The 23859-nt window shown below is 35.5% G+C and overlaps 2 protein-coding genes across 2 annotated transcripts; one reads left to right on the top strand and one right to left on the bottom strand.

Annotated features, from left to right (window-relative positions):
- Window positions 1-235: 235 nt before the first annotated feature.
- On the bottom strand, window positions 236-11675 carry LOC105366586 (E3 ubiquitin-protein ligase MARCH2). The gene is made up of 4 exons (XM_011505083.1): window positions 11532-11675; window positions 5536-5699; window positions 2038-2264; window positions 236-907 (listed from the first exon to the last, which is right to left on the bottom strand). Exons 1-4 carry the CDS (start codon window positions 11593-11595, stop codon window positions 664-666), a joined length of 699 nt encoding a protein of 232 aa, XP_011503385.1. The 5' UTR covers window positions 11596-11675; the 3' UTR covers window positions 236-663.
- A 7922-nt stretch (window positions 11676-19597) lies between these two features.
- l(2)37Cd (general transcription factor IIIC subunit l(2)37Cd) lies at window positions 19598-22812 on the top strand. The gene is made up of 7 exons (XM_011505082.1): window positions 19598-19918; window positions 19985-20170; window positions 20286-20763; window positions 20846-21424; window positions 21495-21703; window positions 21852-22035; window positions 22378-22812. The coding sequence occupies exons 1-7, from the start codon at window positions 19778-19780 to the stop codon at window positions 22734-22736; spliced, it is 2136 nt and encodes a 711-aa protein (XP_011503384.1). The 5' UTR covers window positions 19598-19777; the 3' UTR covers window positions 22737-22812.
- The last annotated feature ends 1047 nt before the right edge of the window (window positions 22813-23859 follow it).

Genomic DNA, 23859 nt, shown 5'->3' with positions numbered 1-23859 from the left:
TTTGATTTTTCATTTCGTTTATACGCAACCTTAATTGTAATTAAGGCTTTTTCAGTAGCTTTTCCAGTAAGAAAAACTTAAAATCAAAGCAATGCGTTTATATATAATTACGAATGTGATAATATCATTGTTCATATTTACATATTACAACTTAGTAACTACTTTATTGTATTTTTATTCATGAATAAATAGGTAGATGCACAAAGTCGAAGAATGTATTGATTCGATAATGTGAAATAGATTTTTTTAAACATACGAGATATTTAGAATTGCTTTTATATTATGTTCAATGCATTCGTATCGAATGCTATTTATTCTATATTAGTTTAGCCTTCTATCAGAAGGTTAGAGATACAAAAGCTTGCTCTGTTGAAATTCTACATTTATAATTACCGAATTAACGAGCAGCTCGGACGTATTACTTACTCTTTATCAATTCTGTATTTCTCTATCTGAAATTCTAACGCTTTATATTTAATTAAATTATGATAAAAGCATCTATGAGAACTTTACTGTATTTTTGAGAGCATTATCCATGCAGTACTTTAAAACAATTTGTTTTTACTTTTTTACATCGCGATACGTATTAAAAATACACATGGACGATAAAAATGTCGTTAAATGGCTTGTGATACAATCTCAAGATAACGTCGACAGTAGTAATCACACGAATGCTGTTTGCTGCTGAAAATTGTATACGGGTTCCGGCTGATGGGTGAGTGAACCATTGAACCATCCGAACAGTCTGTTGAACCCTTCATCGCTGGAAAATCTATCATTTTCAATATCACTCGGATTACATTCGTCTTTTGCCATTTCCTGACATTCCTTTGGGATTTTGCACTTGACAAGTAATCTCACGTCTTGGTTGCGCTTACACCATTGCTTCCAAGATTTGTAATGAAATCTGAAATTATAATATAGGACTATTTACATTATAGCCTTATTTATGTCGCGTTAATCGTTAATCGCTATGGAGTAATAAATAATGTTTATCGCTTGAATTGTTAATCAAACGATCGAAACATTATTAACTCCTTTCATTCACGCCTAATTATATATATATATATATATATATATATATATATATATATATAGTTTTGTCCTATGCGGATTAATAACATTACAATAGTGAAATAATGATAAAATTACATTTTACAAAGCTCTTTGTCATTGACCTTTATCATTTTAAGATAAAGCACTATTCTGATTTACACGACTCCGAGGCGAATGAGATCGACCTTAGCGGAGCGTTCCAGAAATTTAAAACTTGGTACGGTATAATGTAAAAATAGAAAATATCCGAAAATCCGAAAATATCTGACGTTGAATGTGATGACAAATTTTAAAAGACAAATTCAAGTGACTTTGTCTCGTGTATAAACATCGAGGCGCTTTGAAGGCTTAACTTTTATTCGAAGATATGAGCTTTGTGCAGATTATTTAAAAAAAAAAAAAAAAAATGACAACTTGCTCAATCCACTTTCTAGCAGTGAATGATCTAATAAAATTAATCCGTCTTTTCAAAATATCTTAATACTCGTATTATTAAACTTGAAAGAAATCTTTAAAGCGGGACGTAAACCCGTTATGAAATAGTTTACAACGTTGTGCGTAGAGATAAATGCTTCAAAATGTAAAGAGAGTATAAAGAATAAGTGTGAGGAAAATATCGGTAGCTTTGAACGGTCGAGTTGATCGAAATTGACCGCGCTGTAAGTATCACTGGTAGAGTAATAAAATAACGCCGAGCGCCGAGTGCAAAGTAACAAGAGTAACAAAAAAGATGCGGGAAACAGGGGGGGGGGGGGGGGGGGGGGGGGGGGAAGGAGGAGAGAGGAAAGATACAGGGAAAAAGGCAGCTATCCCACACTATATTTTATAGTATTGAAAGACGAAGATAAGCGGCATGACATCAGAGGCAGAACTAATAGTGGCCTGCCTATTGGGACAAAGCGTACGACGACGAGAGCAAGAGAGTAAGCTACGCAGCCGAGCTATACCGGGGATCCGGACGCTTTCCGGTCGTTGGCTTACCTGGCGATGACGAAGAGCCAGAGGAAGTAAGTGGCGACAAGCATGCAGCAGAGGATGACAAGGCCCGTGCCTTCCCAGAAGCCGAGACGCGCGTATGCGGTCGCACCTACGCCACAGAGATACGTCGCTGCGAGGCAGAACGGCGTCAGGACGACCAGGCAGACGGCGTCACTCGTCACGCCCTGGGGCCCATAGAGGCCCCGCGTGCCCCACCACTGGCACAAAGACTGCAATACAAAATAGAACATGTCTTACAAGTCTGCTCGTATTTGCCCTCTCAGTTCTCTCTCTCTCTCTCTCTCTCTCTCTCTCTTTGCCCGAGGCTTTCGCGGCTTAACAATTGCATCGTGTTCTCTCGGGGGATATGAGTCCCGACGACTCTATTCTCTATTCGGCGGTTATAAGCGTAATGCTAATGCATGACCGACGACTTCTCCCGATATTACTGGCACGCTTCCAGGCACAAACGACCTTGTAAACATTTTCAATTTCATTATTTAATGATAATACAATGGCAATTATAATTGCCATCCCGATGAAGTTATTCGACCGCTTATGAGCTCCTCCTCTTCGCATTCGCTTAATTTTCACTTAAACGTACAATTTTGTAAATAAATTTTTCTATATCTTATTTGCAAATGTATATTAATATGACTAGAAAGTTTTTACTTATTTTATATAGTTATACCGAGATTTTAAAAGATTGTATAAATATTTGTGCATAGTTATTTTGCAGATGTAAATCTAATCTTTATTTAAATTAGGTAAAATTAGTACATGTAGTAAATTGAATTTAATATATGATCATAAGTATAGTTTATGTTATCCTTATTATTAATTTGTAATAAAAATGAGTAAGCATAGTTATTAAAGAATTCTTGATAAATTAATGCATTTAAGTGTTTGAAGTTGTGTAGATATTTTTTTTTCTTTTTTTCTTTTTTTAATTTTAAATAGATGGCAAACATTACCCAACAGTGAATGTTAAAAAATTGTTATAAAAATGAATGTACCAATAATGATACAAGTGTTTGCAATTAATAATTATAGGTACATCTTATATAAAATATTTGTAAATGCGTATAGCGTATTTAGAACTTTGTATACACGCTCGCGCAAACACGCACACAAACATGGATGTGTATATATAAAAGGCAGTGATATGATGTGAAAGAATTGTAAAGTTGAAGAAAGTGAATGCATGCTGCTTATAATTATATTAGTCGTAAAAGTAACTGTCTTATCGTAACATAAAACTTCAAACGCGCGCTTCGCTTTTATACAATGGACAAAATATTTTTATATTCACTTTCGTCTTATTAATAGTAACATTACAGTAAAATATTAAATATATCTTGGAATATAAGGAGCTTTACGTAATTTTGCTTACGAAAGATTGTACCCATTGTTTGTAATTGACAAACCGATCTCTATCAAAGAGTAACGCACATGAGAAAGCATTGTTTTTGTGTTTTTAAACTATTTATGTATATATGGGCTAGTAGTAGGGACATGCGAATTACAAAATTATAAATATAAGTAGTACCGTATAAGCGATAATTAAAAAAAAAAAAAAAAAAAAAAAAAAAAAAAAAAAGACAATGAAAATGTATGAAAACAGCTGGAAAGGAAATTTGAGAGGAGTCGTTAGCAGCGACATTAGGTCGCCTAACAAAGCAGCCAATTCATTTTCAAATTATTAAGAAGAATATTTTGTTTGCACGGGCGGGACATAATACGGCGGCGATACGTCCCGATCGCCGCATACGACCATATGTACATATAAGTTTGCTATGGATTTTTATCGCGAAAAGGGGTTCCGTTCCTCGCTCGTAATTTGAAATTCAAAACGAACGGCGGTTGGGTTCCCCTCCGATGATAATGTGCTCTGGTATTATCATGGGAGTGAAGCGCTCGAGCGTCGCGTATTACCGATTTAATTCATCTCCCTCCACGGAATATCTGGACAAGCGCATTATGAAAAGGATTGGCAATACAACCGCTGAGATTATGCGCGATGGGAAAATCAAGAGCGACCCCCATTGTGTGCGCTTTGTGAGCATTGTGCTTACGAAAACGACTGAGTTCCAGTGTCTGCGGCTTAGCCAATAAATTCTTCTTCTCTTTACGTCATTCTTTGCCATGCTAATGACCGTGATTTCAGATTTCAGATTGACGGATAAAGAATAAAGAGACGAGGGGCCTTGGCGGCCAAGACGCGTAAAGCATTGTGCCGTGCTTATTATCAAAGCCTGAATTAGATATCAATAATAATGTTCGGCCATTGTCAATATTGAAAACTTTTAAGTCCATTAAAATAAACTAACTATGGGAATCCGCGTCGGTAAGCGAGCGTTAATCCTTTTCCAAGTATAGTTTGTTGAATTCGCGAGGTGAGCGATTAAATCGATGATAACGTGACTAAGGCGAATGCTTGTTAAAGATTCGCGGTGACGACGCGACGATAAATGAAACGAATAAATGGTTGAAAAATTAGTCGTTGAAACTCGAGCTTAAAATTTCAATGGCTCCCGAGGGTGCTGAAATAATTCATTGTAGAATAAATAAAGTGGAAGATTTTAGCTATTTACATTTGAAAATCTTCGCCTATTGTCGTTACTATGTGTACAGATGAGTTGAGGTGGATAATGCTAATTCTAAATTCAACGGTAACTTCTCCGAGAGCCATGTAAACGTTCCCGTATGTATTACAATTTACATTATCAATTTAAAGCCTATTGTTTTGATTCAGTATCACAAGAGCCTAAGAATGCACGAGCAGAAATTCCCTTTGGCGAAGCTGCCTGTGTTTCCCAAGATCCTTTGAACATTATGCACGGGCGATAGGTTTCGAGGAGGTACATTGTTGATTTCTTCCTTTTCATTTAGTTTAGTTTCGTGGGGTTTTTGTTGTTAATTTACTCGTTGCAGCGCGATACCCGTGATATTTGGGAAAGCGTCGCGCGAGCCTAACGCTAGGTTCACAAACATTCACAACCAAATCCATTACAAATGGCGTCTCTCGTTCGACCGAATATCCTTATTATATCGGCCGTGCAATTCGCAGCGACTTATTGATTTTAAGGAAATTCTACAAACGCCAGCTCGCTTGACACGTCCACCACCCACCACCATTAATACCCATAACTCATCGTGGTGCGTAGGTATTCCATGAGCGACGGGTCTCGTGAACGGAATTCACCACCTCGACGCGCCACCGCGTTCCTTGGTAATCGAGCGACGGCAGACCGAAGCATCGATAATGGATGACCCGAGCGGGTAAAATAATGCCTTGGCTTGGCCCGGGGAAATCGACAAGAAGTCCCGAGGCAGCCACCGCATGCCTATCCGTGCGAATGGAGCGGCGGAGGTGGAGGAAGCGAGGGTGCGCGACGTATGCGAATCGCGTGCGCGCGGGAATCGGAGACGGCAGATGCGCGCCGCGACGCTTGCAAATCACTGGGCCGTACGTGGCCGTAATGACGTAATAATGCGTACCTGGGGCAGGGGCTTGCACCTGCGCTCCACGGCGAATCCGTACTTGCAGATCTCGCAACGGTCGGTGTTCCACGTGGACAGCCACTTCTCCAGGCAGCTCGCGTGGATGAGGCCCAGAGTGCCCGAGCACTCGCACGGCTCTATCAGCTCCTCCGACGTCCCATCTAAATGCAGGACAAAAAGATAAGCCTTTATCTCTCTCTCTCTCTCTCTCTCTCTCTCTCTCTCTCTCTCTCTCTCTCTCTATCTCTATCTCTATCTCTCTATGTATCATTCTGTCTATCTCGGTCAATTGAGCCACTGGCCAGCGAACTTCACCAACGTGCTGCCTAATTTTCGGCCAGTCTCGTCGTCAATTAAAATACTTTGCCGACTTTAGAGGTCGAGGTCGTGCATTACTCGCGCGTGTCAATAAATAAAAGTATTTAGATGACTCTAATGACTTTATGGCATTTATTGCTAAAGAAGAATTTGCGTAGAACGGGACGGCCTCTGACAGAGACAGCTATTAGTTAACAACTGTCTAGCTCTAACAAAGCTCTCAATGACACGATTTTCAATTTATAAAGGTAAGTCGAGTAAACGCGACATTTTACTTTCCTAGGACAGCTTGTAAAATCGAATTAATTACACTGCAATTAATCATATCCATGCACGACGATAATATATGAAATAGATTAAAATGAGCATTTTTTTTGTTTTTTTTTTTTTTTTTTTTGTTTCGTTAATAATAGCAATCTTCTTGATCCGATCTAGTCTCTATCTATTATTAAGATGTGATTAGTGCTATTATTAAAACTTTAAGGAAATCTACATTTATAGAGTGCATGATTAAATTGTGTTATAATCTGTTGAATAGAGGGATAAACAATTGTTAAAAAAAAAAAAAAAAAAAAAACAAAACAAATTTAATTTCACGCATTTTGTTTCTTATGTTACAATGACTCTCAAGGATTTTTATTCTATTTAAAATTCATTTATATTGGAAGTATTATTATAAAATTGATTTTCATCATAAACTCTAAGGTTTAAAATTTTCAAATTCACTTATTATGATATAACATACACATGTGTATAAATTACAAAATCATTATTTAACAATATTATATTATTGTGAGCAACATTGAAAAATGTAATATCTACTTTTTCATTATTACGCTAAATAATAAAGTATAAGATATAAATTACAAATTACTCTATTCTTTCTTTCTTTTTTTTTTTTTTTTTTTTTTTTTTTTTTTTTGTATATACGAAATATCTGTTTATATACTTTGTTGGGATAAACTATCATTATAATAAACTTTTGATGAGATAGAGCTCGAAAAGAGAGTAAAAATAATTCTTAACTTTAATCATGAATTTCGTAACTAATCTGCATGTAATAAAGTCATTGTGTAAATAATCATTTATAAATTCTGCAATGAAAGAAAATAAATAAATAAATGCTAATCGCGTATGCGTATATTAATTATATAGTTTATTTTAATAGTATATTACCTGATCATTTTGTAACGAAAAAATACATATTTAAGAAACAAATTGTAATAAACGTTATCGAATGCGTACGGCTTATTTATCTTATAATAATTATTTCAAAATGTATCATAAAGAAATTAAAACTACAGAGTTTAAGTAATTTTAATTTTTTCGTTTGTTTTGTTTTGTATCTTCTTTTTAAATTATTAATTATGTAATAAGTTCACACATGTTGTGAATCGTTGAGGATAATAAAACGTTAATTGCAAGACTAATGTGATTAGTCTACGAGCCAATGTTAAGTTTTCGTCGCTCTCCTTGTAGTGACATGACATTACATGCCAATTGTTTTCTTGGCGATTGCGATAATTAATAATTTTAAACACGTCCTGTTATGAATCACATCGCAATGATTCACTATTACATTTCGCATACACTGTTCTACACATGCACATGCGCTTATAAATCATTATTAATAATTTGTTTATACAATGTGTAGCTCATAGTTGCACGTTTTATAGCTGTAAAAAATTTTGTTTTTAACGACGTGTATTATGAGAAATCGTAAATCGTGAGGATTTTTTCATCGTAATTTCTTTGTACGACGAAAGTCAGCGTTGCCAAGATACACGTTTCGAGACTTTTAGAAGGCTCGCGAGCACGTCAGCATCGTTGGCCGGTAATTGCAATATCCGCTTGTAAAAGTGACAATTGGAAAGGCCAGTGTACTCCGAAGTACAACGGTCAAACTGCTCGAACACGATAAATTGCCGATGGAAAAGGCGCGAGGAGCGCGAGGAGCGCGAGGAGCGCGAGGATAAAAGCGGATAAAAGCCAAGGCGAAGATCGTGCGAAATGTGTACGCCAAAAGAATATCGGAACGCCACGGGATTCCCCTCCCGTGGACGAGAGAAAAGTCGTCGTCGATGTAATCCCGCCGCGCCTCCAGCGTATGGCATTCTTCATCGGGTCGCTCGCTTCGCTTACCTCGAAAGTGGGTTAATCGAGGATATCCTCGAGGACGAGCAACCATTTAACCTCCGGCGGAACCGTTTTGTTCGGCTTCTAACCAAACGCAGACGCGGTTCATTGTTTCGCCTCAATGCTACGGAAGTCGCGGAGACGCACGGCGGTTCCCCTGCTACTCTCTTTCCTCCTCCTCATCCTCCCTCTCCTCCATCCTCGGCATGCCGCTCAATTCACTATCCCAGCGCTTCCGCTTGGTGGTAAGGCCAGGCCGAGGTTTTGCAGAGGCGCGCGTTATCTAATTCGTCGAGCGAGCTCGAAGCCGCCGGGTGATCACCGCGAAAACTCCTCCTGGCTTTGCGCGTCGCTTACAATCGTGCTTCATCATCCTCCTTGGACACGAGGAGGGATTGAGCTTGCGAGGTTTCGATAAATAGCTTTTGTACTACCAATAAACATCCCTTGAGTCGCCCGGCTATTTATCTGGCTGTTACAGGCTTTTGGTGAACCGTCGGATTGTCGTTTCGACCGATGCATCCTTTACTATGCGTATTACACAAATTCCCCGATGGCAATTGTGTCGAGCAATCGTTACGCAAATTTCTTTTTATATAGCTTAGTATTGTCCATATATCGAAGTATACCGAATAAATAATATCGTGACAGTCGATTCTTCAATATTGAGAAGACTGGGCTCGCGTATTATCTAATTTATCATCTCGTGTTTGTATGATCTTGTTATTTGGGCGTATGTGCGCTACGTTTATTGCGCCTAATTATCTTATCCTATAAAGGAGCCCGTCCGTTCGCAAGTTAAATTATTTAAGTAAATTTATGTTAGGCCAGTGGGGTCTACGTGAAATTGATTTTTTTCTTTATTAGGAAGTTACTTGTCAAATGATGTCAAATGTCAAATAAGTACCTATTTGATGATATCAAAGCTTGTGGATCTTATTATTTTCTTAATATCCCGATTAGATTTATGGATATCAAATACGACACATTTGACCCTCTTGTCGATTAAAAAAAAAAAAAAAAAAAATTCCTTCCTTTCAGCTCAAGAATGAAATAAAAAAAGTTTAATATTTTTCTTTTCATTTTAAGTTTTTTTTTTTTTTTTTTTTTTTTTTTTTTTTTTTTTTTTTTTTTTTTTTTTTTTTTTTTTTTTTAATGAAATTTGTGTGGGACTACTGAATGAAAGAAACCAATGAAATATTCATTTAATAAAACTTAGCGCAAATTGATCTTCTTAGTTTTATTATGAATAACCTCCTTATTGGTGTGCTTGTAGATGTGCAACATTATCGACTAATAGATATTTTTACTGATCGACGTTAAAACGCTAAATAAAGTACAAAATATTCAAGTTAAATTGCTGAATTTCAGTCGGATATGTAACGACGATCTCTCAAAAGTTCTTGGAACGTCGACATATTGCACGAACTAGTTTAAGGTTTTCGTTATTGCCGATAAACATGCTCCAATAATCAAGTGATATTCTTCAAGAGATATCCAAACTAAGATTGATCGTTAATTTTTCATTAAACGAACGATTACTCTAAAAAGCGCATATTTTGCTTGAACTAGAGCATTCCATAATACTGAATTATCAATTCGGTTATGTTACATGCGATCGTTCTCACCATTACAGATAAAAATAAGTTTATTATTAAAATCGTATCATTCAATTATAAGAGTCCACTCTCTATAAATCACATGTTATTTCTCTCTTAAATTTCCATGCAAATCGTGCTGAAATTGTAATACATTAGCTGACAAATTATAATGTTTAATACATATCGTTACGTAATTTTATTGTGGCAATGAGAAGAAGCAAAGTAAATAACGTTTTTATGGCAATAGCTGGGCGTGTATGAGATCGTGTTGCGCGCGTGTCTGTAATTTTTTTCTCTTTTATTCTGATTCATTGAAAAATTGAATTCTTAAATATGAAATTCAAGCACATTGTGATACTATCGTTTAAGAATATATATTTAGATAAAAATTTTCCCACTAAATAGTAAATGGTAAATAGTAAAATTAAATCGTAATAATATTGAAAATCTCTCGGAATCAATTATTATTGTTATTATGAGAATGTTCATTTGTTTATTGTAATACAATGAAGTTTTACCGGAGGTAGACAACCATTAATAATAATCTAATATTTTCCTCGAAATCAGTAGGGTAGTAAAATGTCTTGACAATGCTTACTACCACAAGCATAAATCACGGTTATTATTGTCAATTACAATAAAAGTGTCCGCGCGTATCTGCTTCTACGCATACGTACAAACATCTTTACGCGCAAATAAGCATATGTGTATCAGTACATGGAATCTCGCATTAATAAAAAACATTTAACCGCAATGTACAATATTAGCGGTCATACTAACATTACAATATTTGAAAATTCACTTTCTAAAGAGATAAATCTAGTTTATTTTCTTCTACCATATTATTATCGTGATGATTATGATGATGATGATGATGATGATGATGATGATGATGATGATGATGATGATGATGATGATGATGATGATGATGATGATGATGATGATGATGATGATGATGATGATGATGATGATGATGATGATGATGATGATGATGATGATGATGATGATGATGATGATGATGATGATGATGATGATGATGATGATGATGATGATGATGATGATGATGATGATGATAATAATAATCATCATCATCATCAACATTGTTCTTGCTATTATTCTTGCTATTATTCTTAATGCTGCTACCGTTATTATTATTCGGCATGTCTTTAACAGACATCGATACAGAAATCTCAGTCTTCTCAACAAAAAACAAACAAACGAGCAAATAAAACTGCTTGTTGTCGTAATCGATAAACATAGCGCGTCAAACGATGCCCAAACATACATACAATTATTGACCGCCGCGTCCGCTTTGATATTATTATTTTTTCATCTTCATAATCTTGTAACAATCTGCTTATGTAATAAGATTCTCTGCAATTACATTACTATTTTTAACAACAATGGCGCCACATATTCTTATTTATACGCGTATTCTTCACCATTAATTTTAAATAGCACGTGTCCGCGCTTGTGGTCGTGTGACACGTACGAGCTGCTCGGCGCAAAATACTACCGACATTTCGAAAATAGAAATGTAAAAACTTTTGCAACTATATCACCGAGTTTGGAAGGATAGGACGGCCTACTTGAGCAAGAGGGCCTTTATAGGCGTAAAAACCAAACGATCGCTTATGAAATATACTTGCCCCACCGAGACAACATCATAGCACAAACGAGTAATATAATCGCACGTCGTAACGCACGTAGCTGAAAATTGTAGAAATTCACAGAGCGCGGTAATGAGATTCCTTGATTATCGGATTTCACGTAGCAATGAGCTTGGGAGTAGCTCGGGGGAGCTTCGTCCAACGCCGTTGCAATTTACGCTCGCCCATCGTGTTTAGCAATCGACCCCCCGTAAAATCATCATCGCGCTCATTAAATTCAGATCCGCGGCTGGAATCACATTAACTCGGGCGCGAGAGCGCAATTTACCTTCGTAGCAAATACGACAGCCCGGGGACGAGGTGGAACTGGCCTTCGGCTCGGGTGCCGTCATGTTCCCTCTTCCACCAAAGTCCAAAGATACGTTCTTCCTCGTCGTTCTCCTCCCCCTCCTCCTCCTACACCACCACGACCACCACCACCACCTCCTCCTCCTTCTCCTCCTTCACCACCTCTTCCTCCTTCACCACCACCACCACCTCCTCCTCCTCCTCCTTCTCCTCCTCCTCCTCCTCCCCCTCCTCTGTTCCTGCACAAGCTGTGTAATTGATGCTCATACGCGAACTTAAACACTTGCTCGTACAACGACCACCGGCCCGACCGATTCGCTTCATCCCCGGCCTCTCCCCCCTCCCCTTTCCCAACTTCCTCCCCACCACCACCTCCTCCTCCTCCTCCTCCTCCTCCTTCTCGTCCTTCAACGGCTCTAGAGGGGCAGCTGATCGCGAGTGTCGCTCTAGCACTGACCTCGTGTAAGCGCCTCGGCTTGTCTTGCGAAGCTTCCATTAAAAGCTCGGAAGCCCGCGGGCCTCGATGCGCATCGTCACTGCTATTCGAGAGACCCAATAACGGCCGCTTCTCTCCCCCATTCGATCGATCGACTATTTCGCTCCGTGTGCGAGCCAACGGCACACGACCACGACCCGTCGCACCACTACATTCGAGCACTGCCTCTGGCGATCGAGCGCGACACTCGGCGCGTCGCCCGCTCCAAACTACCTCGGCTCTCACATCGGTACATCCGACATCCGTCTGTAAGCTACAATAACGATCCGTTCGCTCCTTCTCCCGTTCGCCCGTTTGCCCGTTCTTCCGTCCGTCTGTCCGTCTGTCCGTCCGTCTGTCCGTCCGTCCGTTCGTCCGTTCGTCCGTTCGTCCGTCCGTTCGTCCGTTCGTCCGTTCGTCCCTTTAACGAGGAGTGCGCATTTTGGGCGGGCGCACGGATGATGACAAAGGGCTTGGGGGAGGGGGATAGCGCTCGACCCTCGTAGTGAAAGAAACTCGCTCGCTCGCTTTATCGTTTTACATCGCCGTGTACCGTGGCGTCTATTGGAACGAGTGACGTACAGGGTGGGCTTTCCCGTCTTTTCTCTGGCATTTATTTATTACCACTGGAGTTGATTCCCTTATCCTTACTTGCGCCACGAGCGAAGCCTACTTGACAAAAGCAACGACAGCGGCGCATCGACCTAATCGAGTCGTCGCGATGCGCAGCAGCGGCTTCTCCAAGTAAACGTAAACGCGAGTGATAATCGCGCCTCGACAATTTCATTTAGCGTCCGAGCTCGATTTATCGAACGGCCCGTCGCCGCGGCTAATGCGCCTTCCGTTCACAGCGCGCGGTTCCTATTCGTAAAAAAAAAAATTGGCGCCGCCCGAGCTCCCGGACGCCCCGGAACCTACCGCGTTTCTCGTCCTCCCTCGTAAACGTGAAAAAGCCCACGAGGAAGCCAAAGCCCGTCCGTCGAAAGCGAGCGCCGCCGCCGTGCAACAACCGCTCCGATATTTACGCTATCGAGCCGAAGTCTCGAGGTTGCGCAGCCGCCCTCCTCCCAAAGTCGGATCTTATCGTCGGCGTGACGTAATGGGGCCCAATGACATTGTAATCGACGACGGCCGCGAGTGCAACAACTCCTCCTCGTGGGCTTATCAGAGCCGGGCAGTGCGAGTGACTGACTGCCGGTCGCGTCCAGCGCAGCGCGAGCACTGCCTCCGACGAGATGCGCTTCGCGTGTCCACGCGTTCGATACGGGGTAGGCACTTTCCCCCCCACACCACCCCACACCGACCTCGTGGCCCCCGGCCCCTCCCTCGCTCGTTCGCTCGCTCTCGTAGTCGCTGTCTCTGTCTCCGTCGGCCTGAGTTTGGCTGCTACAACATCGCCTAACTGCACGCGCACGGGGCCTCCGCGCTCGCACCTGCCCGTGGAGGAGGACGCTTGTAAGCAAACGCGCGCCGGCCTTTGTAATGCGATACCTGTGTGTGCGCGTGCGTGCGTGCGTGCGTGCGTGCGTGCGTGCGTGAGAAGGAGAGAGTAAGAGACAGTGAGAGAGAGTAAGAGACAGAGAGAGAGAGTGAGAGAGCGTGAGAGAGTGAGAGAATGAGAGAGCGTGAGAGAGTGAGAGAGCGTGAGAGAGTGAGAGAGAGTAATATCAGCGCGGATAATGTGTGCGCGGCGTGTAAAGCGAGCGGAGACGACGATTGCACGATCAGAAAGGGAGAAATGTTTGCAACGGCGGAGTCCCGGTGATGCTCGGATGTACACGCTATTTGGCTGGGATTCGCTTATTCGTAATGCCCAAGCGACCTGGTACACACACGGATCCCGTTGTTACTTGAAAACTTGGAGCTTAGTCTTGAGTATTTTTCCCCTCCCTTTGCCTCTTTTTCTTCTCGCCTTTTGCGTTTTTTGTATTTTATTTATTTAATTATTTATTTAATTTTTTACCGCTCTGTTTATATCGGGATTGCTGTGAAATATCAACTTTAGTCGCCTCCAGTCGCGATGACTTGGATCCTTTAAAAATTAGGATAAAAATTACGATTATCATCGCTTCGTCAGCTATTGCTTTTTGCAATTATTGTTGCACTCCTCCAGTTGACGAATTAAAGGAGTGAAGTTAAAATGAACTTATCGTATAAAATGTATTGGCGCGACGCTCGAGACAGCTGGGTATAATGTATTTTTAGAATGTTTTCAAGAGTAATAGGTTTGAGGTACTTCAGCATCACGTATTTTTCCTCTTGTGTACGGTAATTCATAGACTTTGGAAATGTATAGAATTTTCTGATAAATAATAATACAATGTCTGCATGATTTAATTTTTTTCTTCTTCTTGTTTTGCATTTCCTTTTTTTTTCTTCTTACACATACACACTTTTATAAAGTTAAAAGGGAAGATTAATGTTATTTGAAAATGTATGCCGTTCCAAAGTTTGAAAAGTTTAACTCGGTCGTTATATTTTCTGTATTTGCTGGTTTTGTAGCATTTTTGTTAAATTTATTTATTTTCTTTTTCTTTTTCATTTTCTTTTTCTTTTTCTTTTTCTCCCCCCCCCCCCCCACCGTTATTTAATGTAAGTGTCTTAACTGTCTTTCAATGTGATACGCGTACTGGAATGCGTAGAGAAAGAGAAAATGTAAGAAACGGTAGACATTTGATATAAGTATTGGATTTAAATTATTTTACTCGATCGCCATCGTGGATTCGATTTCTTACTTTGTGTTTTTTATTCTTTATTTTTATTTAGTTATTTTATTTTTTCTTTTCTCTAAGTAACTTAACGTAGGTATTGCGATATACTATTGGATTTCTCTAATGTCATTAAAATCGCGCACTAGTTATTAGAAAAACTTCTCGCTTCATCAAATGTTTTGAGTTTTGATTGAAATTGAGCGAGATTGAAATTTGAGTTTGAGTGAAATTTAACATGTGAGTAATACGACAAAATGTATCACAGAGAACGAAGCTTTGTCTAAACTATCCTTTCAAAAGCACGATTACTATTATTTCACTCTTATTATGCCTAATTGCATTGATTATAAATTAATATAAAGTTGTGCGTGTGCGATAAATAAAACCACGAGGAGGGCATTGTCGATGTCCTTAAAAATCGAATGACGAACCGTTGTGTACAGTTGATAATAATATATCCCTGATAATTCTATTGTAAAATTACACGAATGGTAAAGCTTCTCCTTGCAACTAGTTTTATGGGTCGGCGGGGGGGGGGTGGTGGTGGTGGTGATGAAAGTTGCGTAAGTTATGTAACAATTTAATAAACAATTGCCAAATTCGCGGTTCAATCCGTTATTTCTAACGATATCTAATTGCAAATGTCAATTGTCTACATTTTATTATTATTTTTGTTGTTGTTGTTGTTGTTGTTCCTGCTGCTACTGCTGCTGTTGACAATATCATTCGATTATTGTTAATTCTAAGGTAACGAATGATTTTATGAAATACACCGGCCCTAAAGCATACCATCGTGGAATTTTCTTTAATATTTTCATTCAAAGTTTAACGACTTTTTAATAACAAAACGAATGAGTTCTCGAGCCGACGCGACCCATTTGTCGAAAATCTCATGGTGCTCTAAATTACAAAAATAGTTACAGCGAGTGGCAAATACACGAGCTTGTTAAGCATCGTAAAAAAAATGCCTCGAATATTATCGGAGGCAGATTTGTCAGGATGTCGGGCATTTTTCGTAAATGCAGAATATGAAGGGACGACCGCGGCTATGTATATGTCTTCTTGGCCATTAACCGAGAAGAAATTGAGCTGTCGGCCGCGAGTTTAATGCCACATAATTTCATAAGCTACGGGAAATTATTTCGCTTGATTAGAGCCGCGCACGTACGCGTTATAATAATCCGCGGCGGTCACTCTCGGGTAATCCGAGTATCCCAGTTGCGCTACGACGCCGCTCCAATTTTGTTTGGTCATTATCGAGCGCACCAACAGTACGTTCTCGCCCGATGTCCAGACGACAGAGGGCAATTCTGTTGCAACGGCGCGAACATTGCCGAGTGCCCGCGACAATTACATCCAATTCTGACGCACTATTGACTTTTCACAACAATCATTGTCGCCCTGGGGAGGAATGCGCGACATGTGATGCAATGACTAAGATGGGACTTTAAAGTAAGGGGCTACTTTCTGCATACAATGCGAATCTTTCTTTTTTTTTTTGTCATTGTTTTTTTTTATTGTTCTGACAGGCCCTCCATTGAAGAGATTATTATTACAGCTTATTAACGCCACAGACGTAGTAGAATTGAAGAGACTTGGAGTAAAATTTTAATAGACGCGTGCTGCTGATATATTAAGTCTCCGCGTAATTTATTAAAATAAAAGACAGACTATCGTTTTTAATTGATCAATGAAAAAAAAAATATATATATATATATATAGTATACAATATTTAAAAAAACAAACAAAAAAAAAAACAAAAAACAAAAACATAAACAAAAACGCAAGTATTCTATTTAAATTTTATGAAAGATTTGCATTGAAAGCCAAACGTTATAATTATAATGCATCGTTTAAATGTTACAATTAAACAAATTACTAATTCCATCGAGCCTATATTTTTAAATGTATTCATAGCGTTTTTAATTGTCTATGTTAATTTTGACAATTTCATTTATTTGAATAAGTTATCGATTTGTCACGAGAAAAATGTAATCTTTTATCGCTCACGTACCTTGAAAGATCAATAGGCGTAAATAAAAATATAGAAAAGAAAGGATTTTTGAAAGTATTTAGAACCAAAAAATATAGAAAAATATTTATTTTTTTTTTCGTTTTTGGTATATTAAAATAGAGGTAATAAAGCACGAGGAGCTTTATTACTAATGAATTAATTAATGAATTGAAACATGATAAAATATATATGAAATGAATATTAAATTTCAGTTACCGACTGTTGAATAGAAAAGGTTACATAATTATTATTCATTATTAATACATTTCCGAAAAAAAAAAAAAAAAAAAAAAAAATCAATTGAATGCTCGAATCCCTATTGAAACAAAAATGCAAAGTATATAAACAATGTAGAGAGTATTGTTTTTTAATAACAAAAAGCTTTTAGCGTTAATAAATAAATTATAATAATATGCATATTCCTTATTTATAGTACATATATTGTTCATAATTTTAAACATTAATTTCAAATATCCTCTTTAGTGGGAAATATTAAAATGTTCACGTATCTATATGTAGATACAGTGTTTTCTGAAACTTTTTAAAACAAATAACAATACAATTAATCTCAGCACATATATAGTCTTATAAATTCAAATTTAAACTTGAATTTGTTATGCTAAAGATATATTGAAGTAAAATTACTTTGTTAATATTTCTAACGTAATCATTGAAATTATTTTGAAAAATGTGTGTAAGAAATTGGTAGAAATTGTTTACAAATAATTTCTTTAAATTATAAATATTTAGCAATAGAAAATTATAAGCATTTGGACAGTTGAATGAAAATGTTTGATGAAAATTTTTAAACAACATTATGAATATATAATGATTATAATTGAAAGAACAACAATGCAAAGAAGTTTTATAACTAATTATTAATTTATAATACGATTGATGAATTATTGATTAGCAATTCGTTATGCTAATTTCTTATGTAATGCTTATGAAATATAAGTATTTTACAATAATTAATGTATAAATGTGTGTGTGTGTGTTTTGTTTTTTTTTTTTTTTTTTTTTTTTTTTTTTAATGACACTGACTATTCTCCATAATAGACATTTTTAATTTGAATATACAATCTCTTCCACGTGGTTATTCCATAATCCAAAAATATTTTAAGCTTTACCAGTGAAAATAAATTATTAATAGTGTTTTCAAGAAGTCCGTAGATATATGTTACTTAAAGTGGCTGCACTTGAGGAATAACCAGTTTTTGCTCATTATAAACATGGTTTTCGAGGCCTTAATTCTAAGCTTGTCAATACTAACGAAAATAATGCGTTTATAAGAGTATAAAGCTTATAAAGTTATAAAAGTACCGTAATAGCTAAATATTAGGGGTCAGTCACATAGTATTTTTTTTATTATTATTTTTTTTATTACAATCATTTTACTTTATTAATTAAGCTTATTTATTGTTAAAATTCTCTTCTTTTGTTTTATTTTTTCACTAATAACTATGGGCTACGATTATAATTAACACTTTCATTCGTCATTTATATCATATAAATATTTAAATATTATCAATCGTTTCTACTTATTTGCTTTATAATTTACATGAGATTCTTTAGTAATTTTTATGTTTTTTTTTTTTTTTTTTTATTATTTTTTACGTAATTCGCGCAAATCTTTAAATTAATTAAATGAGCATTGGCATGTACTGTACTTTTGCATTGATCATAAAAACCTACCGATCAATAGTTATCTGATTTATTTGTTCCATTTTCTTGTTATAACAATCAATTACTGATTCAATTTACTCGAATCTAAGTTGAACTCTATTATCATGAAGAGAATAAACATCACGAGTACATAGACAGATAATGATTTTCGGCATTTTAATTTACAATAATACGTAATTCATCATCGTCATATCTACCTTATAATGCACAATGCTCCATTAATTTCCAGTTTCAGTTTTGTGAACTTGTAGCCTAAGATCTTGCAATTTATTTTCTCTATTATGACTACTGTTATTAAATTATATATTTGGTTTCTTTAAATTGCAATCATTTTTTATAAATTACAATAATGATTGATATTTGAATACTGTGTATTTACATAAATCTATTTATTATTACAGAAATAATTTCGTACAATTATTATAGATTTATTGTTCTTTGTTATTTAAACGAACTTAAACATAGGAAATGATTAAAATTTACAAATCATTAAAATAACTAAAAAATTGTACAACAAGATGTGTAATAAAAAAACCTTACTTAAGTTTTGTTTAAAAAAAAAAAAAAAAGGGTTTTATTAGTATTAATTATCATAAGTCACTTAATAATTGTTGATAATTATAAAAATTGTTGGTAAATATTGAGGAGTACGGTAAATGTGGATACTCTAAAAAATATCTACATTTTTACTGCATTGATATAGAATATAATCTTTAATAAGCGTGGACCTTTTATTCTAATATAGAAAATTATTATTAATTAACAGTTTGCTTGGGTTTTATTACGTAAATTATTTTTATTATATTGTTTTTATTCATCAAATGCTCAAAATGTCGTAACAAAACTGTCAGCTAAATTTTTTATCTGTCTCATTAATTATATAATTTCTAATATAAAATAATTTAAATTCAAAGAGCTAATGAACAAATATATTTTGAACGTCGTGTATCAGAAAGTAAAAATATTTCGGAATTTTAAAACTTTTATAATAGTAATTTATCGTAGATTGAAACCTATGGGTGAAACCTATGGGAACTCTATTTAATTACACATAATCCAATTACGTGTGCAATGTTGTCCTTCATGCAAATAAAAATTAAAAAAAATACCTTTGATATTGGATGTTTCTATTAAATTTCATATGCCCCGAGCTATTAGCAATCACCCGGTCATATGCGCCTCTGTGAGATGTAAGACTGTGTGAGTTACGACCAATAGAAAATACAACAGCATGACTTAACCTCAATAAATATTGTTTCTTCGATCTCAAATAAACTCGAAGATTATTTAATTTATTAACAAATAATTAGAGGGATAGTAATACCCAACAATGAGCCACAATGAGTGATATAAGCTATATAAGTGACAAAGACAGTTTTGTGGAAAACGACGAGGAATTTAATGTCAAAGATTATCAAGATGATATTGAGAGCGACGAGTCTTTTAATGAACTTATAAATGATGCCGATATTATAAAAAACGTAAATATAAATTTATAACAATATATTGATATCAATTAGTAAATTTACATTAGAAATTTGTTTTAGAATTATGAAGGAGAAAGTAATAATCTAAAGGAATTACAAAGTAAAGCAAATGAAGATTTTGTTGGACCAATTCTTCCAGGTGGACATCGCTTTAATAGAAAGTTAATTTGCATTAAATATCCTGGAAATGTAGTTAATCAAGAAAAAGCAATTGAAACTTTGGGGGGTCTAGCAGATATTTCTTCGGTAAAATTCAATAACAAATATCGTATTATTATATAATAAATGATTTGAATTTTTTTTTTTACCAATAAATTGAGAAATTATATACGAATGTAAGTAAATAGAACTATAATTTTAGACCGTAGATGCAAGAAATAGAAGAATGGAGCTAAGATTTAGGCCAGACGATGGTTATTGCAAGCCAGCGTGCGGCGATCGACATCAAACGACTGGATTTTTATTACGTGTTAGAATTAAGAAATCCAGAAGAGAAAAAGTAGAAAAAATATCACAATTAAACAAGAATTTGCAAAAGGAAAATGACACAAATATTATAAATTCAAGTATTTCTAGTCTTAGTAATAACGATGTGAATGGCATTAATAATATTAACGGTGCTAATGATGGATCAATAAGTGACCTAACCGATAAAATTACAAACTGTTCTGTTAATTGCCAAAAGACATTAACAGAAGATAATGAGAATAATGATTTAGAAAAAAATCAACCGCCCACTTTTAATTGCCAAAAGTATGAAAATTTATCTGATGATCGGGAGTACGAATTACCCAAATTAAAAGTATTAGGACGAGTTGATACGGAATTTCGATTTACCAGTTAGTAGAATATCTTAATTTATTATAATATTTAAAACATATAACAAATCAATATAGTAACGCGTGTTTACAAATATTTTAGATTTATGTGATTTTCAATATTTGCCAATTACTAAAAATGAAGCTGATCTTTCAAAAGATGAATGTATTTATGATTCAATTTATCCAGTTGGTCTACCACCCTTTAGCTGGATGAAAAGCGAAGTGCCTTATTTTTTACCACCAGCTGCTTTCAGTCGAATGGACAGTGTACAGCAATACACTCCAAAGACGGAAGTGTTAAATTCAGACACGCACTATGTGATAGGAAAGACAAGAAAACGACGAGCAGGTTTCTCAAACTTTATTAGCTTCAATACTCCTTATGTTCCAACGAGTCCTCCCAAAGGTATTGAAACCGCCATGAAAGTGAAATTTCTACAAAAAAGCCACGTGGAAAAGATGCGTAAAGCATTCGAAGATCGTCCCATTTGGTCAAAAACTGCATTAATGTATATTACAAAATATTCCAATGAACAATTAAAAATTTTATTACCCTCCGTTGCTTATTATTTTATGACTGGGCCATGGCGTATAACCTGGGTCAGACTTGGTTACGATCCTAGAAAAGATCCTGAAGCTAAAAAATACCAAACTCTGGATTATAGATTAAAAGCAATGCGTAAGCATCGTATTTTATTTCTTTATTATTGTAATTTATTAACAATTAAAGAACTGTATGTTTACTTCAGATGGATTGCATTCGAATATTACTTGTAAGCGAAATTACTCGGAATATACATTGCCATATAGAAATACCTCAAACTCTAAAGCTAAGGCAATTATTTTAATGTCCAATACGAATAAACTACAAACGGAGAAGAAGCAAAAGATGATAAACGAAAATGTTTATATATATCGTCCAGGTATAATTCCACCCTCCAGACAAATGTTTTATCAGGTACCTTCACCACTTACAAAATAAATAAATTTTTATAAACATTATTTAAAATTATAATTGTTTATAACAAATTGAGTTCTTACTGTTTATCAAATTCAAATATTTCAATTGTATACAATTAATAACTGCACTTTATGTCCATAAACAGTATTGTGATGTACACGTTAAGGAGATACAAGATATGTTGGACAAGTACGTGGGCCCTCCACCTGGCACACCATGTCATGAAAAATTAGGTTGGCTACCCGTTGGCTTTGATGATTTGTGTAGAGAAATTATCAACAAGCAAGTTCGCATTGAGCTTCGAAAATTGATGAATATACCAGAAAACCGTGAGTAGATTAATCAGTTTTGAAAATTTTATTTATTTAGTAGGTAATGCATTGTCATTTACATTCTAAAAACTAATCTGTAAAGCAATTAGATTTAAGTCAGACAAGTTTAAAAAACAATAATTGTCTAGTTAATATATGATTTGAAAAAGTGAAAACTTTACGGTAAGCAAATTATAAATCATAGATTTTACAAATAGTTCAAAGCATTTATCTAAAGAAAATCTTTATTTTAATTTGGATATATTTTTAAATTCAGTATTTAGTGAGTTTTTAAACAAATTTTTTTAAAAAATTGTATTATTATTCGTTGATTTTACATTTTATATAATTTATAAACAGATCCAACTACTTTACCGCGCAAACGGAAATTGAAGCCTTCGAGTAAGTCGCGAAAACGTTATGAGAGAAAGTCAAAAGAAAAGCAGGATAAATCAACAAAATCAGAGAGCATCTCAAACTTTGATGAAGAAACTTCCATATTGTCGGACGAAGAGGGATGGGAGGATATTTCAGATGGCAATAAATTGAATAAGAATAAACATGCGCGTAAAAATTATAAGACAAAAAAGAAAAAGAGTAAGAATGAAAGTAAGGATGCGAACGATAAAAGGATTAAGAAGGAAAATGAAGATAAAAGTGTGAAAGTGGTAAACGAGAGTAATGGCAACGATGATGAGGAAAGTGAAATTACGAATTAAAAGAAACGTATAAACGGAGACAATGAAAGTAATTAAATTACAGATTGCGTAGTATACTTTTTAAAAAGTATTTTGTATACTTTGTTTATAATAGGATAGAAATAAGTAAAGCTACTTCATTATTTTAATGGTTTTACTTAACATGTATTTAAACGAATATCTATAAAACTTTTTACAAAAAGAATAGATTTTATGAAAAACTGATGATTTGTTCCTTCGACAAAATAAGTGCAATGTTCCAATAACGTTCTCTCTTTCTTTTTCTTCTTTTTTCTGTCAAACATTTAATGTTTATATAATTACTCGTTTCAATGTAATGTATAATCGGACGCAACTGTAGACGAAATAAGAATCACATTAAAAGAGCAAAGAAAAAGGAGAATTTTTACAAAAATTCGCTCTAATACAGTTTATTCGCGCATGTACCGGAGACGAAGTGACGAATCGTTTTTTTTTTTTCTTTTTCTTTTTATTGTTGTTTCTTTGTCGATTAATAAATATATGTCGTACCTCCTTAATTAGGTAATATGTTTTATATATTTAATACAAATTACGCATTAGAGAAAATGTGTAAAGGATTGATTGAAGTTTTGTGATTAAAGTGCATTTGTGACATACAAATTCAGTATCTGACGATGTTCAGCAAATGTTTAATAAAAATTATTTATTCGATAGTTTGTAAGAATTTACTGAAACAAAAATCAAGCATCTACGGCGCCTCATATTTTTCAATTACATTCTTTGCGTAAAAATATATATTCGATTAATTATTAAAAGACTACAGAGCTACAGAGGCGTTTGAAGTGTAAAAAAAAAGAAAAGAAAAAAAAAGAAGAAATTAATCTGAAAACTGCCTAACGCTAATTATCGTGTGCGAGAGATTTATTCAAAGAAATTTATCCAATCGAAGCCTTTATTGTATCGTTCGCTATTTGTTTTTCGTATTATAATTAATTTCCCATAAATTTGCAACATGTCGGGCCACTAACACTACCTAGGGAGCGTAGTAACATTGTTATTTTACAGTGAGAGCGTATCTTAATATATTTATATATAAACAATCATTAAATGTAGTAGTTCCTTTAAATTATTCGGAGAAAGTTTATCGATTATAATAACAATA

This window comes from Ceratosolen solmsi, unplaced genomic scaffold (genome assembly GCF_000503995.2).
Source record: "Ceratosolen solmsi marchali unplaced genomic scaffold, CerSol_1.0 scaffold16, whole genome shotgun sequence".
NCBI lineage: Eukaryota > Metazoa > Arthropoda > Insecta > Hymenoptera > Agaonidae > Ceratosolen > Ceratosolen solmsi.
Note: the sequence above shows the minus strand (reverse complement) of the source record. Positions and strands in the feature narration are given on the sequence as shown.